The sequence below is a fragment of the Monomorium pharaonis genome, chromosome 1 (genome assembly GCF_013373865.1).
Source record: "Monomorium pharaonis isolate MP-MQ-018 chromosome 1, ASM1337386v2, whole genome shotgun sequence".
Taxonomy (NCBI): Eukaryota; Metazoa; Arthropoda; class Insecta; order Hymenoptera; family Formicidae; genus Monomorium; species Monomorium pharaonis.
The window spans coordinates 35,490,827-35,507,573 of NC_050467.1; the positions used below are offsets into that span (position 1 = coordinate 35,490,827).

Sequence of the window (16,747 nt, forward strand, 5' to 3'; positions counted from 1 at the left end):
AAAGCGCTGCTCAGCAAGTGCGTGTCCCATCGATGCGAATAAGTAATAATCGGATGGAGCTAATAATAAGTCTGGTGAGTAAGCCGCATGCGAAAATATTTCCCAACCAAACGCCTCAATCGTTTTCTTGACTAGTTTTCCTGTGTGTGATGGTGCATTATCATGAAGCAAAATCACTTTGTGTTGCCTTTTTTGATATTCTGGTCGTTTTTCACGCAAAGCTTGATTCAAATCGATCATTTGTTTTCGGTAGCGTTCAGTATGAACGATTTCGCCAGGTTTTAGCAGCTCACAATAGATCACACCCTTCTGATCCCACCAAACACAGAGCATTGTCTTCCGTCCATAGCGATTTGTCCTTGCAGTCGATGTCGATGGTTTGCCTGGAGTTACTCATCTTACGTTTAGGATTCTCAAAATATATCCACTTTTCATCGCCAGTCACAATTCGATGGAGAAATGACTTTCTTTTGTACCTGGCGAGCAGCATTTTGCAAGTGGTTTTTCGATTTTCCTGCTGTCTTTCATTCAGTTCATGTGGAATCTATTTTCCCATCTTCTGGATCTTTCCCATGGCTTTCAAACGTATAGAGACGACTTCTTGTTTAATTGATCCGCGAGTTGTTGCGTTTGAGCGTCATCCTTATCCAACGATGCTTGCAATTCGCTGTCTTTAAACTTTTTTGGTGGTCTTTCACGTTCTTCGTTTCTTACGTCAAAATCGCTACTTTTGAATTTTTTAAACCACTCAAAGCACTGTGATTTACCAAGAGCATGCTCACCAAAGCTTCGACAAGCATTTGATGCGGTTCTGCAGCAGTTTTCTTCAAATGGTAACAGAAAATCAATGCTGTCCGCAAATCGTAGTTTCCAAGCACAAAATTCAACATGTTTAACGCTATTAAAAACTATGCTGTTGTATGAAACTTGTATTGTTGTGAGTTGAAAATATTTATCAGATGTCAAAACAAGAAAATGACGCAGTTTGACGATAACTACATTGACAGCTAGCGTCATCTATGGGCAAATTCCGGTTTTATATTTACAGACTTGGTAGAGACTTCTACCATCCTGACGATTCAAAATAAAAACATTTTTTAAAAAATGTCCAAAATGTTGAAACATTTTCCTTAAAACGTGATTTTTATGCAGAAAAATGGCATTTTCACAAAGTTTCTCAAACTTTAGACAATTATAAGTGTCAGTATTTGAGCTTAGCAAGTCCAAAAACATATAGATAGACTAATTTCACGCATCATGACAAGCAAATTTTGACCACGTTTGGACATTGTTCTTTGAGATAAAGGTATTTTACATTTATTTGGTGAAGAGGGAGAGAGGGCTGAGGTTCAGTCGTGTAATTGGAGGAAGACGAGGAAAGCAAGATAAGGATTAAAAGCAGAGAAAGGAGGAGATAGTTAGGAGGTTAGATTTCGCGAACGTCGCGGAAATTATGTATAGGAAAGGGAAAAAAAGAAGAGATAAGAACGGGATAAAAAAGGAACAAACGAAGTTGACGATAGAAGGAGGTGTTGTGAGTGACACTCACAGATAAAAAGTGTCAGCAGCGCGATGACGTAAGTTAGTCAGCTGCATCAACATCGAGCGCATTGCGTGAGGTACCGCGCAATCTGCACGAAAATTAGCGGAACGCTCCTTAAACAGCACTTGCTGCCTAAGCAGAGTTTCGTACTACTGACCGAATTACGCATTGGCGTAATCCGCCCCCTCCTTGATCCGATAATCGAAATTGATTAGTATATAAACTGCTAAAAGAAAGCGAGAGACGGGTCAGTTAAAAGCGCAACCACTCTACTTTGCGGGATCGTAGACTCTAATCGCGACACTCTGTCTTGCGGGTCGCGACCTAATCATAATCTGTACTGCTGTAAACGGAAAAAAATAAACTGTTAATTACGAATATATGGTGTGAATGACTTTATCCCTTTGCCGGATCCGTGAAACCATTCGTACTCTTAAAAATTACGGGGTACCATAGTAGTTACCAGTAGTTACCAGTAAGCAGTACCATAGTAGTTACCAGTAAGCAGGGGAAGAAGGTAGGTTTTAAAGAAAAAGTAGAGGTAATGGAAAAGGAGATAGATATACGGAAGAGTTAAAAAAGGAAATTAGAACGTTAGTAATAGAATTGAGAGAATTCAAGGAAGAAGTTAGGAAAGAGCTAGGAATACTGAAGGCGGAATGGGAAAAATATGAGAACAGGGCGAAAGAGATTGAGAGAAAATTAGTGGAGGTAGAAAGAATAGTGTTAGATAGAATCGCGACGGAGAAGGGAGAGGGGGAGACAGGAAGATCGGAATGTAGCAATATCAAGTGGAGCGAGGGCAGCTTTAGTAAGAGAAGCAGAGGTAGGTCGAGTAGGGCAAGCTTCAGAAGTAGATCAGAGATAAATAGTGAACTTCTTAGCGATAGAAAGATAGGAAAATTAAAAAGGTTAGTAGTAGGTAAGAAAAAGGAAGAAACAAATATAGTGATTAGGAGATTAAGTAAAGAAGACACAGGGAAAATAACAAAGGTATGGATAGAAGAAACGATCAAAGAAAAATTAGATTTGGAAGTTAAAGTTAATAGGTGTTGGTTAAATGGGACTGTTATAATAGGAAGTCTAGAAAACGAGAATATGAAAAAGGAAGTAATGATTAATAAAAGAAAACTAAAAGGGCAACGCTTTTTCATAGAGCACGACTTAACATGAGAAGAGAGAAATATGACACAAAGGAAAATAGGGAGAGAAAATGGTGCCGCAGTTGGCAAGTAGAATAGTGACTCTGGTGTTGATTAAGGAGTAAAGGTGAAAGAATGGTCAGGAAGAGTAAGGAGATGGACGGATGGGAAGATGGAAATGAGAGAGAGGAGGACTGTTTCGATTGCGCACATAAACGGTCGGACACAGTAGTATTTCCCAATCGGACATAGTCCCGATTGGACACAGTCCCGATTGGACACAGACCCGATTGGACACAGACCCGATTGGACACAGACCTGATTGGACATGGTCCCGATTGCGCATCGGCCCGATTGGACACAGTCCTAATCGGACACAATCCCTATCGGACACAGACTCTATTGGACACTACAGCGATCGAACAAATAGCGTTTTAATCGGACACAGAATTAATTGCAACGGACCCGATTGCGCACGATACGATTCCGCTTTGCAAATAGTACATAGGTTAGCGACTTGGACGGGGTGGGTGCAGGAGGGGGGCCATTTAAAGTTTCAAGTTTTAATTTGATTGAGTTAAAAATTTTTTTTCTTAACTTACACTGAGTCGTCTATTCCAGGACCATACAAAGTATCTTCTTCTGACAGAGTCGCTTTTAAAATATCAATGCAGATATACATACATACTATTCCTAACAAAAGCAGACAGCAGCTGCTGCCGAACTACCTGCTCCGAACAGAGCAATCGTTATAGCTCTATAACTCCGTCCCTTTCAATCAGATTAGCTTGAAACTTTCAGGGAATATTCTTGAAATGTCCTACTTTTAGAAAATAGCAAAATTGAAAAATCGATTTTTTCAAAGTTACTGACTGCGACTAACCCATTAATATGGTATAATTGCAATGTTCTTGCGAACGGTTGAGTAGTTTCGATTATCTTTTTACCAGTAATACTTGACATGATAACATATCGATAGAATAAGTTTCATTACAATCGATTATTATCACACTGACCTCTCCTTGTTAGACGAACTTGTTTTTTAATCGGACACAGTTTTATTCCGATCGTTTGATCCCGTCAGTTTTGAGGACTTCTTCGAGGACATTTGAATCATCTCTTCATCTGTGGATGGATGCTCCCGTTTCAGATCCTTGACCTCGATGTCCATAACTTTCGAAGGGGCCCTCGGACACGTTTCCATCGCGGGGAATATTTGCAGGTCCACGTTCGTTATCTCGAGGCTCGACGAGAGCACGTGTCCGCCACAGGATGGGCACGTAATAGCGAGATTAGGGTCGGTCAACATAAATATCTCGCACGCCCAACGCAAAGACACATCGAAAGATCCTCCGGTAGGCAGAGCAATAAGAAATAAATAATGACGTGATTGGAATAGCTCCAAAAACCGGGTTATTACTTTTAAAACGATACTTAGGATTAACCGTGCGTCCGACGTCCAGGCCTGCCGAACCAAAAGTCCTTTAGGAGGAGTGCCGCTAGCGTGCGCGTTGTTGAGAATCGCCATATATTTTGATCAGCTAACGCCGTCACCACATTGAACTATCAGGCAACCGCACGCTAGAGATAATTCCTTTCAAATTTATTATTATGCAATGTCGCTACATTTTTATAAATTATGTGTAATATAGTAAATATTTCATAATTTTGAATTTAAACAACACTTTGACGAATATAATTGTAAAGTTTCAATTGAAGAGGATTCTAAAGTTGTCTTTTTTACCGACATTTAGAAAACTAATCTTTTAATTGGCTTTATAGTATCACAAAACTTTTACAGCATTAATGTACGCATCAGAATCTAAAAGAAAAAGATATAGTTCATGTCGAAAACGAAAAAAAAATTTTTTATGCATAGACCTGACTTGATGAGTGACATCCGTTTGCTCATGTCAATATTGGCCACGGTCCCGATTGCCCATGTCAATATTGGCCACGTGTAATATTGCCCATGTCAATATTGGTCACGTCAATATTGGCCAAACACAATATTAGACACAGTTATTGAGCCGAAAGTCCCCCTTTCTTGCACCCCCCGCGTGTGTGTGTATATGTGTGTCCACACACAAAACAAGATTCTTATAAACACCGTTTTCTTAATCTCAATAACTGTGTCCGTTTGGCCAATATTGACGTGGCCATTACTGACGCGTGGCTAATATTGACATGGCCATTATTGACATAAGCAATATTACGCGTGGCCATTATTGACGTCGGTAATATTGACGCGTGGCCAATATTGACGTGGGCAATCGGAACCGTGACCAATATTGACGTGGACAAACGGGTGTCGCTCATCAAGTAACAGGTCTATGCATAAAAAATTTTTCGTTTTCGACATGAACTTGACCTTTTTCTTTTAGATTTCAATGCGTGCATTAATGCTGTAAAAGAGTTTTGTGATTCTATAAAGCCAATTAAAAGATTAATTTGGCCCATATTGGGCAAATGGGACGCTCCCTTACTTGATGATATTAGTTTAGTATACAAAATATACAGGGTGATTCGAAAAAACCTTTTGTATTTAAACTGCCCGTATTTCTGACTTAATTCTGAGACGATTTTTTCTTTCCTAAAATTTTGTTTGAAACTTAGTTTTTGAATTATTAAAATAAATAGTTGTATCACAGGTCAGGTACAAGCAGTGTCCTGGTACAAGATACTTTATTTTCACTATCTAAGTACGGGTACAAGCACTCTGAAAAAATGTACCGAGTATAAAAATGTATGCAACATATCCTACATAAACTCGCTAGGGAAATGGAACGAATCGTTAACGCGTAGTGTACAGGTATAGGTATTAGAAAAATAAAGTATCTAAGGTACAGGTACTTCAAATGTACCTTGAATATACCTAGGTTATAAATACTTATTAACATAAAATTCGTTCTTAATAAATAAACATTTATGATAAATAGCATTATAATAAAGCATTTATTATTTGTATCCGCACATAATATTTATGTACTATACATATTTTAATATGTACATATGGGACATTCCAAGGTCTGTAGATGAACGACAGGAGAGAAAGGAAGATCTTTCCATCCATTGTTATACATTTTGGCCACAAAATGGCCGGGGCTAATACGATGTATCAATTTCACCTTCCCTTTACTACTACTCACTCACTCTTTTCGTACAACAAACACTACACATACACTTTATGACTCCAAAATGGCGCTCATGCGATGACCTTTCTTCCCCTCCCGTCGTTCATCTACAGACCTTGGGACATTTCATGTTAACTGAGACAGCTGTGCCCAAAATTTAACGCAGCAGACAGAAACGTTTGAGGGCTCAAATTAATCGTATTCTTATACTTTCGTATGCAATATGGCTTTCGCATCGAATTTCTTTACATTAGATTTCTTTTAAATTTATTATTCGAGGGCTTCCGAGATCTCTGATCACGATTCTGAATTTAGAGTTTTGAAATTCAAAGCGTTAGACGGATTTTATCGTGGTCTTATATTCTGCAGCATTATAGACGAAGTGTGCAGGAAGGTAAAATGTCGAATATTCATATTGAAGACAGTCTCAACTCTGGTAAACGCAGAGAGCTTTCTACATCATGAGAACAGTATATTATGTGAAAAACGCTGTGATACAAATACAAATTACCATTCCATGAAAGGTGATCTTTTGCCACTTGGCGTACGACGCTTTCCGTTCCGACCCTTTGCCTTCCTAATCTTCCGACATTTTATCTTCCTGCACACTTCGCCTGTAATACTGTAGAATATAAGACCGCGAAATCGGTCTAACGCTTTGAATTTCGAAATTCTAAATTCAGAATCGTGATCAGAGGTCTCGAAAGCCCCCGAATAATAAATTTAAAGGCAATCTAGTGTAAAGAAATTTAATGCAAAGGCCACGTCGCATACGAAAATACATAAGAATACGAAGGGGGACCGAAGGCCTCCCCTTGCATCTCCGTGTGTGCGTGCGTGCGTGCGTGCGTGCGTGCGTGCGTGCGTGCGTGTGTGTGTGTGTGTGTGTGTGTGTGTGTGTGTGTGTGTGTGTGTGTGTCTGCGTGCGTGCACGCGCGCGCGCGAAGTATTCTTTGCACCACATGGGTTTGTGACTTTCCACACAAAACGATATGCTCGTAAAAATATGTATGTAGACGTTTAAAATTCGCATTTTTTTCTGGCAGAGTGACGCTTTTTTCTGCCAGATATTTCTAAGGTTAGATAATCTGTCATATGATATATTAATGTTTTTCACTAGAAGACTGTGCGGTGTCCAATCGTGCGTATCCAATCGAGCCGTGTCCAATCGTTACGTGTCCAAAAGGAGATCACCCCTCTACGGGAGTCTGCTTCTTTGTTATTGTATAACAGTTATTTGTATAACAGTAAAATATTGGGTGGCAGAGTTTAAACGAGGCCGAGCTACCACGACGAACATCGCAGTGGTCGACCAAATGAGGTGACCACGCCAGAAATGGTGAAGAAAATCCATAAAATGGCATTGGATGACCGTCAACTGAAAGTGCGTGAGCTAGCAGACACCGTAGGCATTTCAAAAAGTGCTATACATCGCATGTTGACTACAAATTTAGAGATGAGAAATGTGTACGCAAGATGGGTGCCGCGTTTGCTCACGTCACGGTGGCCAAAATCAACGAGTTAAAGTTTGAATTGCTTCCTCACGCATTCAGATTTAACCCTCTCGGATTATTTTCTCTTTCCAAACTTGAAAAAATGGCTGGGTGGTAAAAGATTTGCCAACAATGAAGAAGTGGAATCTGCGGTTGATGGTTATTTTGAGGAGTTTGATAGTTCTTACTATGAACAACAGGGTATCGAAGCTATTGAACATTGCTGGGAAAAGTGTATCGAGCTAAAAGGAGACTATGTTGAGAAATAAAGATATTTTTTCCCAAATTTTTTGTTTTTTTGTTAGGTCGGGTACTTCTGGGACTACCCTTGTATTAATTATTCTACACTGAGAAGGATACTTGATTAAAACAAATAGTTATTTGAATAGTACTAATAACATATTTGATAAAAAATCAATAATATTTATTACAAACAAGCAATTGCTAGCTACGCGCATTCCACCGGAAATCAGGAGATTTCGGGTGGCGAATCGGGTGGTACCCGAGTACATTACCCGATGCGATGTCCGGCGTGAAGACCGGTGCAAAGTCCGGTATGAAGGCTGGACGGTGTCGTCTCGCGAGGTGTCACTCGACACCCTTATCATTATTGCGACTATTACTTGTGCCGCACACTCACAACAGGTATAATGAGTGAGGCCCGATTGCGCACATAAGCAATTGGACAGTAGTATTTCCCGATTGGACGCAGTCCCGTTTGGATACGAACTCGATTGGACACAGACCCGATTGGACACGGACCCGATTGCACACGGACCCGATTACGCACCGACTCGTTTGCACACGGACCCGATTGCACACGATTCCGCATCGCAGAATAATGCCAAAACAACCTAGATAGCACAGAAAATTTAGCATAAATTTTTATAAATATATTACAAATTTATTTTAAAAAAATATTTTTTAAAAGTTATATAATCATTTTTCATAAATTATTTAGAAATAATACAAAAATTGTTATTAACAATAAATAAAACATTTTTTTAATGTACTGAAAAATATTTATGGTATATAAACTCGAAATATTTTTTATATTTTTGGATTATAATAGCATAAATATTTATTTTTAATATTTTCATAAATATTTATCATAATTTTTTTATATCTGACATACTCAGATATAAAAATACGTACAAAATATTTATTATAATATTTTTGTTTCTTATACATATTTTATAGTCGCAAACCCATGTGGTGCAGAAAATGCTTTGTGCGCGCGCGCGCGCGCGCGCACACACACACACACACACACACACACACGGGGGGGGGGTACAAGGGGGGCTTCACCCCCTCTTCCGCACCCACCCCGTCCAAGTCGCCAACCCATGTACTATCTGCAATGCGGAATCGTATCGTGTGTAATCGGGTCCGTGTGCAATCGGGTCCGTGTGCAAACGGGTCGAAGCGCAATCGGGTCGGTGTACAATCGGGTCCGTATCCAATCGGGTCTGTGTCCAATCGGGATTGTGTCCAATCGCTTATGTGCGCAATTGGGACAGTCCCAGGTATAATAATAATAGTAAACATTGACAGTTTACAGTTTACATGATCGAGAAATACACTTAACCGACACTTCTTCGCTGTGGTTACACACACATACACATCTTCGGCCCCCTCTCCCGTGTGTGTGCGCGCGCGCGCATGATAGACAATGAGTCTATTAAGCTCAAAGCTTACAAGGATATCATTAGTTCTTGTTTTGATCTTATTGTTGATGAAGAGGAAAAAAAAGAACAAGATGATATTCCTTCCGTATCTTCAACTCGTGCTCGGGAAGTTTTACTTTATTCTTGTTATTAATTTGCTGTTCTTCCGTGCTTGGTAAGATTTTTTTGTTTCGCCATTTTATGTCATGTCGTGTGGCAAGGTTTGCTCTGTTACCCCAATAAAACAGTTACATGACATCCACTTGGAATCCACGTGATTTACATGAATTACGTGGGTGCAGGTTTTTCCACAAGTTATCCACATGAATGCAATATTCTTTTTTCATCATTGCATCGAATTCTTTTATCTTTAAATTATATTTTCTGTGGATGTATTTGTTAAGAAATATTTAAAGGGAATTTACATGGATATTTCGAGAAATGCCGCGCGCTCGTCCGCCAGTTAGTGCGCGGCGCTGTCGACAGGCGGCGTAACTCTCTTGGAAGTAAGGTGCACTCGACGCGTTATATAAAGACCACCCGCAGCACGATTAAGACAAGCAATAATTAGCTTCCTGCCCGATGTGGAAGAATCGCCACATAATACTTTTGTGATTTACTCGTTTTAATTGGGTGAACAATTCGCACAAGAAAAGTGACCTTTATTCCAGTCAAATGAAGAGATCACTTATCGAGCGAAAAATTAATTTTTATAAGAAGTGAGATGTCACTCCATTTCGAGTGTCCGTATTTCACTATTGCTTAGAGTAAAATTCCATTCTTTTGGATTGACGTTTAACTTCAAGAAATTTAGGAAGTATGTGTATATTACGAGGATGTTTTTAAAGTAAAATTTTTACGTGGTTTCTACGTGGTCGAATCTATGATCGCATCCACATAGATTCTAGTACTATTTTTGAGCAGATATCCACTCGAATATTCACGATGCCGATCCACGTAGCATTAACGTGGATATCACGTATTATGTTATGTTTTATTGGGGTATTTGCGTAAATTTTGTGAGCAAACTTTGTGATTTCTCTACGTAATATTTATGTACAAGTCTTTCTTCGTTATTTACAGCATCGTGCGATGAAAACTTCTGTCATAAATTTGCTCGAAACTTTTAAAAGACAAAGCAAAAGACAATTGTCATAAAATTGTTGTCGAAATTGAGAAAAACCTTGCTATAAAGCTTTCACAAAATGTGATTTTAGCACCGTTCCGAGAAACACAAAGAAGGATGTTAAAAAAGGTCGATTTTCCGACTATAAAAGGAATCTAAAATTTGAGTTCCATGGATATCCATGAGCTGTATAAAAAGTGGAAATGACAGTCTTTTTTTCTGGAGACCTGTGGGAAGTGTCGCAAATCTGTCAAATTGATTGAAAATTGCGGAGACAAATCAAGTCTGTGGCATGGAAGAATTTTCAGTCAAACCTTCTCATCAAAGTTTCTGGTTAAATACTTATCCAATAGTTTTTGAGATCGCTAATAATGTTTCAATATCAAGATCCCGAAATTCAAAATGACAGTTTCAATATGGCAGAATATCAAATATCGTCTATTTTCAATCAATTTGACAGATTTTCGACACTTTCCACAGGTTTCCAGAAAAAAAGACTGTCATTTCCACTTCTTATACGGCTCATAGATATCCATGGAACTCAAATTGAAGGTTCCTTTTGTAGTCGAAAAATCGACCTTTTTTAACATCCTTCTTTCTGACACATAACACGGTTACGTCGGTTACAAATTGATAGCGAGTAGTCAACCGATTTAATTAATGAATTTATTAATTAATCATCATTGATCACTATCGATTAATTATTTTGCGACTGAAAAGAAATACACATTACTGTTGCACAACACACGTTTATTGAACAAAATTTGACTAATTTTATTGGTTTACAGTCAAATACACGCAAAGAACTAAAGCCCAAAATCAATCAAAATTCCCTTTAAAGAGAAATAATATTTAAAAATCATCATAATTCTTAATATTATTTATAATTTGTGATGCTACAATCAATCATATCGAATTCTATTATATATTTTATTGTTTATGTGATAATTATTTGCACACATGAGCACAGATGGCGTATACTCCTGTGATCAAAAAATAAGGTGTATTTTTTATTTAAACTTTGCGGGTACTATAAAATCATAAAATTATTTTTTTGGGGGTTGGTAGTACTGTTTTTGACATCTATGCAAAGTTTTATGTATATTAAATTGTTGCAGAGCTACACGTGTTTTTGTAAACATACAAGAGTGAGTTTTTCAATTTTTACTATGTCTGATTTTGTTGAGCAAAAAATTTACATTAAATTTTGTTTGCGGAATGAATATTCTGCCGCGGAAACGTTAAGGATGTTGCAGAAGGTCTTTGGTGATAAGGCCTATGTTGCAAAAAAATGTTCACAAATGATACAAAGACTTGAAAGAAGGCCGAGAACGAGTTCAAGACGAACAGCGCCCCGGACGACCATTAACATCTATCGATGAAAGCTATGTCAAGGAAATCAAAGATTTGCTCGAAAATCGTCGATTGACAATTAGAGACCTTGCTGATGCTGCGGGCATTTCATTTGGATGGACCCAAACCATTTTAAAACACGTTTTGTGCTTCAAACGCATCAAATCTCGATTGATTCCAAAAACACTCAATTTCGTCCGGCCTTCTGCAACATCTTCAACATTTTCGCGGCAGAATATTCATTCCGCAAAATTTAATGCAAATTCTTTGTTCAACAAAATCAGAAACGTAGCTTTAGTTTACACCGAGCACTTGGTACGCGTATCAAGTAGTGAATTTAAGCTGATCAATCAATGATTAAACACATTCACTAGTTATTTACTATTTGATATGCGTACCAAGTGCTCGGTGTAAACTAGAGCATAGTAAAAATCGGAAAACTCACTTTTGTATGTTTACAAAAACACGTGTAGCTCTACAGCAATTAAATATATTGACATGAAACTTTGCATAGAGTCAAAGACAGTACTACCAACCCACAAAAAAAATAATTTCATGATTTTATAATACCCGCGAAGTTTAAATGAAAAATTCATCTTATTTTTTTATCACAGTAGTGTATGGAAACATTTTTAATTAATTTTTGAATATGATATTTTATAACATAACTTTAATGGTTGAATTTAGAAAAAAAAACCTTTTAATTTGGCAAAAGAATTTTTTATTCGAAAAGGGATGGGGGGTATTTTGTTAAACAAAAAATCTTTATAAATGTTTTTTTCTTTACAACTTCAAAGTACTCTTGAAACTCATACAACTTTTATTTATAAATTTTTTTTCTATTTTTTATACTTTTAACAATATTCGCTCCAAAGAGAATTTTTTTTTTTCAAAGGAGTGTTTTATCCTCTAAACATACAATTCCGCACATAAAAAATACGTGTCTCTTAGATTTCTGTGTTTAATAACATATTTCATGGAAAATCAAATCGGCGTCAGACGCGGGCGCCCGTGATACTTTTCTTGTGAGTTAATTTTTAACTTAATTTTTAACGTTTTTTATTGCAATGGATTTCAAATGGATTGCAATTTGGGATGAATTAATAATATTGTTCTACTTTAGGTTCTGATTAGATGGTTTTAGCATGTGATAATATTAATCTACCTTAAGTTAGATTCAAACACTGTAGTCGAAAACGCTATTAGTTTAAAAAATATTCCTGAATGTTGAACTGTAATTTTTACAAGGCATTAATTTAATGATTATTAGACATCGTTAAAATAACTTTTTAACGTTAAATTTTCAACGTCGTTGCAACTCAACGTTTCTGAAATGTTGATTTAACATGTATGTGCTGTGTATGAGAATTATAGCATTATTATTAAAATTGATAATCAGTTAATTTGGTTTGTTCATTTCTAGCTTTAATTTATGATTACTTTTCAAACTAAACAATCTTTATTAGCGCGGAATTTATATAACTATAAAAAATATATTTAAAATTAATTATATAAAAAAAATTATTTATTATCGAAAAATCTATTATGGTTGAAAAATATTTCTTTCTTCTGGTTGCATTATTTGTAGGTGTTCTGAACAATAATTTTTTCTACGAATGCCACATTGATGAGGAATGTCCGACAATCGTGAAGGAGCTCTCGCAATTTCTTAGATGTGCGAAAAAGAGCAATTTACTTAACAGATTTCTTAACAAGATCAGTTGTGTGGCCTGGGGCCCCGTAGCGATATTTTACATAATACATGCGTTACAAACAGTTTCACATGAGGAACCGCGTTCTGATTGGCAGGCCAATGAATTAAACGCCATTAAATCTCTAGTGGGGATTAATCTCAGCATGCACTCTCACATTCTACGCACCGCATCTCAAATTGAACTGCTGCGAGCAATTTGTAATTGTGTACAACGGATAAACGATTTACCGTTGTTTGCTAACGTTTTAGCTGCATTTCCTCCTGGAGAGAGCCTCACAAGAGGAACGCCTTCTTGGAATGTTATTAAAACATGGCTGCACACAGTACTAAAGGAAAAAAATGCGGTTATCTTTGTGGAAGAAACTTGTACACAATATAAGAAAGGAAACATTAATCCCGAGATGAATCCTAAAACATTTGCAACAATGATATACTTGTTGTACGACGCCTCCTTTTTATTCCTCTGCAAAACGTGCCCCGCCATGGAAGCGTTAAATAATTTGATGTACACCTTGAATGGTATCAGCATGCGACCTTACGCCGATATCAACTCCAGTATAAATTTAGCAGAATTTATATCACATCTGTTACATCTCTCTGTAAAAGGACCTCATGATAAAATGACGGACTTTATACTGTCGCATGTGCATACCACTTTTAATTTTTTAATTATGATTATGAAGAGGATATCCGCACAACTAACTTACAAGGATTATACGAGATACACGAAAATCGTATCCTCACATATCATCAACGCACCTTTTTTTATGTCGAAAAAGGAAGTAGACAATTACGCGGAAAGATTGCAAAGTGAAAGTCTAAACTTAATGAGCAATTTGCAAAATCTAAATATACAGTATTTGTATGGATTACACGTTTTGTATCTCTCCCAAAACATAGTGGTTTTGCCAACTTTATGCAAAAAGCATTTGCTTAGTATGACGAACGACATCAAGGCAACCAATTTACAGGGAAAGATCGCGTCAGAATATCATTTACTTCTTTTGAAACTTATGCATCAGTATTTAATAAATTCCCCAGTGTCTTCGTGGATTCCTGTTACTACGATGCTGACCAATCTGTTGAAATTCCTTGATGTAGACTCGCCGGAAAATGTCTCCGAAATTGCAAAGATACTAACGGTAATGATAGATAATAAAATTATAAGCGAAACAAGCGACAGAGAGACTTTGGAATCGATATTTAATTTGGGCTTTACATGTATCAATAATGGCAAGAAGAACAATATCTTTTGGATGACAATACAGAACCTCATGGGAGTTATTATTAATGACAACTTCCTGTTTTTGCCTAATGCCGTACAATTTGCGACAGGAGTAAGTTGAAAATTTATACAGAAATGTTGATTTTAATATTTATTAAGTTGAAATAAAAGGGTTTGAGGATTTAAAATTTTCGTTTTTATGTGTATTTTAAGAAAAAATGTGGTCTTTTGAAAAATTTAAAATGTTTTAATATAACGGCTAAAGAAGATGAAGAACTTATTAAAGCACTTTTATTGATCCAAAATTTATTCAATTTCTATAAAAATATCTTCGAGTTTTTTGGATCACTCATAAACTGTATTCTAAAATTTACTGCCAGTAAAAACAAAAAAAGTAATATTAGCTTCATAAGCTAGTTTCGAAGACAATCTCAACCCTATAAAATGCAGAGAACTTTCAGAGAATACTGTCACCGTATTAAATCCGCCATTTAAAATTTTGGAAACCTGATTATGAATTGTTCATGGTTGTGTTCCGAATTTCATTGTCAGTACTGAAAATTTATAGTATATGTAACATAAATTATAGATTTTTAGTAAAAATTTATAAATGTGTGATACACTATAAATATTTTCTACACACACACACACACACACACACACACACACGCGCGCGCGCGCGCGCGCGCATGCGTATGTACACAGACTTCCGCTACATCCACGTTACTTTGTGCGTACTTATTCATGATATTAAATTTTTGATAATTTTGCAGAATAGGAACGACCTCACCAATTTCAATGACCTTAATATATGTTGTCAGAGTCATTATTCTGAACAACTTTTCCGTATACATGTTACTATCGCTCGGCCTTAGTTTCCGAGTTATATACAAAAGTTTTTCTTTAATTTCTTGCTTCAATTTCATTAGTTTTGAAACAGAGAGGAGAATACGGTGCAGAAAACGCGTGGGTAGGAGGGGCGGAGCCCCTTCCCCTGCACTCTCTCTCCGTAATTTTTCCTAACTAACCCACCAATTTTATGTCGTTATTTGATTAATGCGAAAACATTGGAAACGAACAGCGTGGAAAGTCGCAAACTTATGTGGTACTCTGTACAAGCGTGGACGTCGTTTACTTTACGTTTCATAAATACGATACATGATATCAGTGTTTTACGTAAAGTAAACGACGTTTACGCTTATACAGTATCACTTGGATTCACCACGCTATTCGTTTCCAATGTTTTCATATTAACCAAATAGCAACATAAAATTGGTGGGTTAGAATTAGGAAAAATTACGGGGAGTGATGCAGGGGGAGGGGCGGAGCCCCTCCCCCGCCCACGCGTTCTCTATACCACATAAGTTTCGTCGTATCGTATTTATCAAACTTTTTTTGTTAATAAATGTTTGTGTATAACTCAGAAACTATGGCCGAGCGGCAGTAACATGTATAGAGTAAAGTTGTTCAGAATAATGACCCTGACAATATATATCAAGATCATTGAAATCGGTGAGGTCGCCTCTATTCTGTATTTACAAAATTTTTTAATGACTTTTATTTTAGTCGCGATTCTGGATCTGCAATTTTTAATTTTTGAAAAGACGTAACAGCATCAAAAAATTGTTATTTTAATGAGAATTTTAAGTTTCTTTAAAATATTTTAGCTCAAAAATTTAAGTGGGTAGAGAGGTGATTTCTTTAACAAACATCTTATTTATATAACTATAGGTTTGTTTTTTATTCCTGCACTGCTGCACTGGTGCAATAAGTTAGAATAAGACAAATATATTTTTTCTCATTCTAACTTATTACACTAGTGCAACAGTGCAGGAATAAAAAACAAACCTTATACTAGCTTTTTCGCCCGCGTTTTGCGCGGGCGAAAAAGCTCTTACTTCACGCACACACATATATAAGTACTGGGTCTGTATGTCTGCGGACCCAAAATCTTGCTCGAAAATACAGGGTGTTTCTGAAATGTTTGCTGTAACTTTGTTAAAAAATTCTTTTTTGAATCAACCTGTATTTCAAAATATCGCTTTATACATCGTCGAAATGTTTTTCATTTCTTTTTAACATCAATTACTCTCTTCTATTCTAGTTAAATCCTCTGAACCTTCTTTTAAATCTTAAATTTATTTATTATAATTAGATATTTAATCCTTTTCAAAATAACATGCAATATATGAAACTACCAACTTATATTTAAATTGATTTATTCATTTATTCACGTATTTATAACTCATTTTATTTTTTTAACCATTGTCACAGAATTCGATTGTTTAGACTTCCTTTGAAGATTTAAAGAGCGCCCGCACAAATTGCCTGTTTCGTGATCATTGAGTTT

General features: G+C 36.7%; 1 protein-coding gene across 3 annotated transcripts in view; it reads left to right on the top strand.

Annotated features, from left to right (window-relative positions):
• Window positions 1-16,747, top strand: part of LOC105836856 — a 70,837-nt gene that overhangs the window by 9,520 nt on the left and 44,570 nt on the right. For all 3 annotated transcript variants that reach the window (XM_036295439.1, XM_036295438.1, XM_036295437.1), the window contains exon 2: window positions 13,047-14,509. In XM_036295439.1, coding sequence (XP_036151332.1) covers window positions 13,047-14,509 — 1,463 coding nt within the window. The remainder of the gene's footprint in view (window positions 1-13,046; window positions 14,510-16,747) is intronic.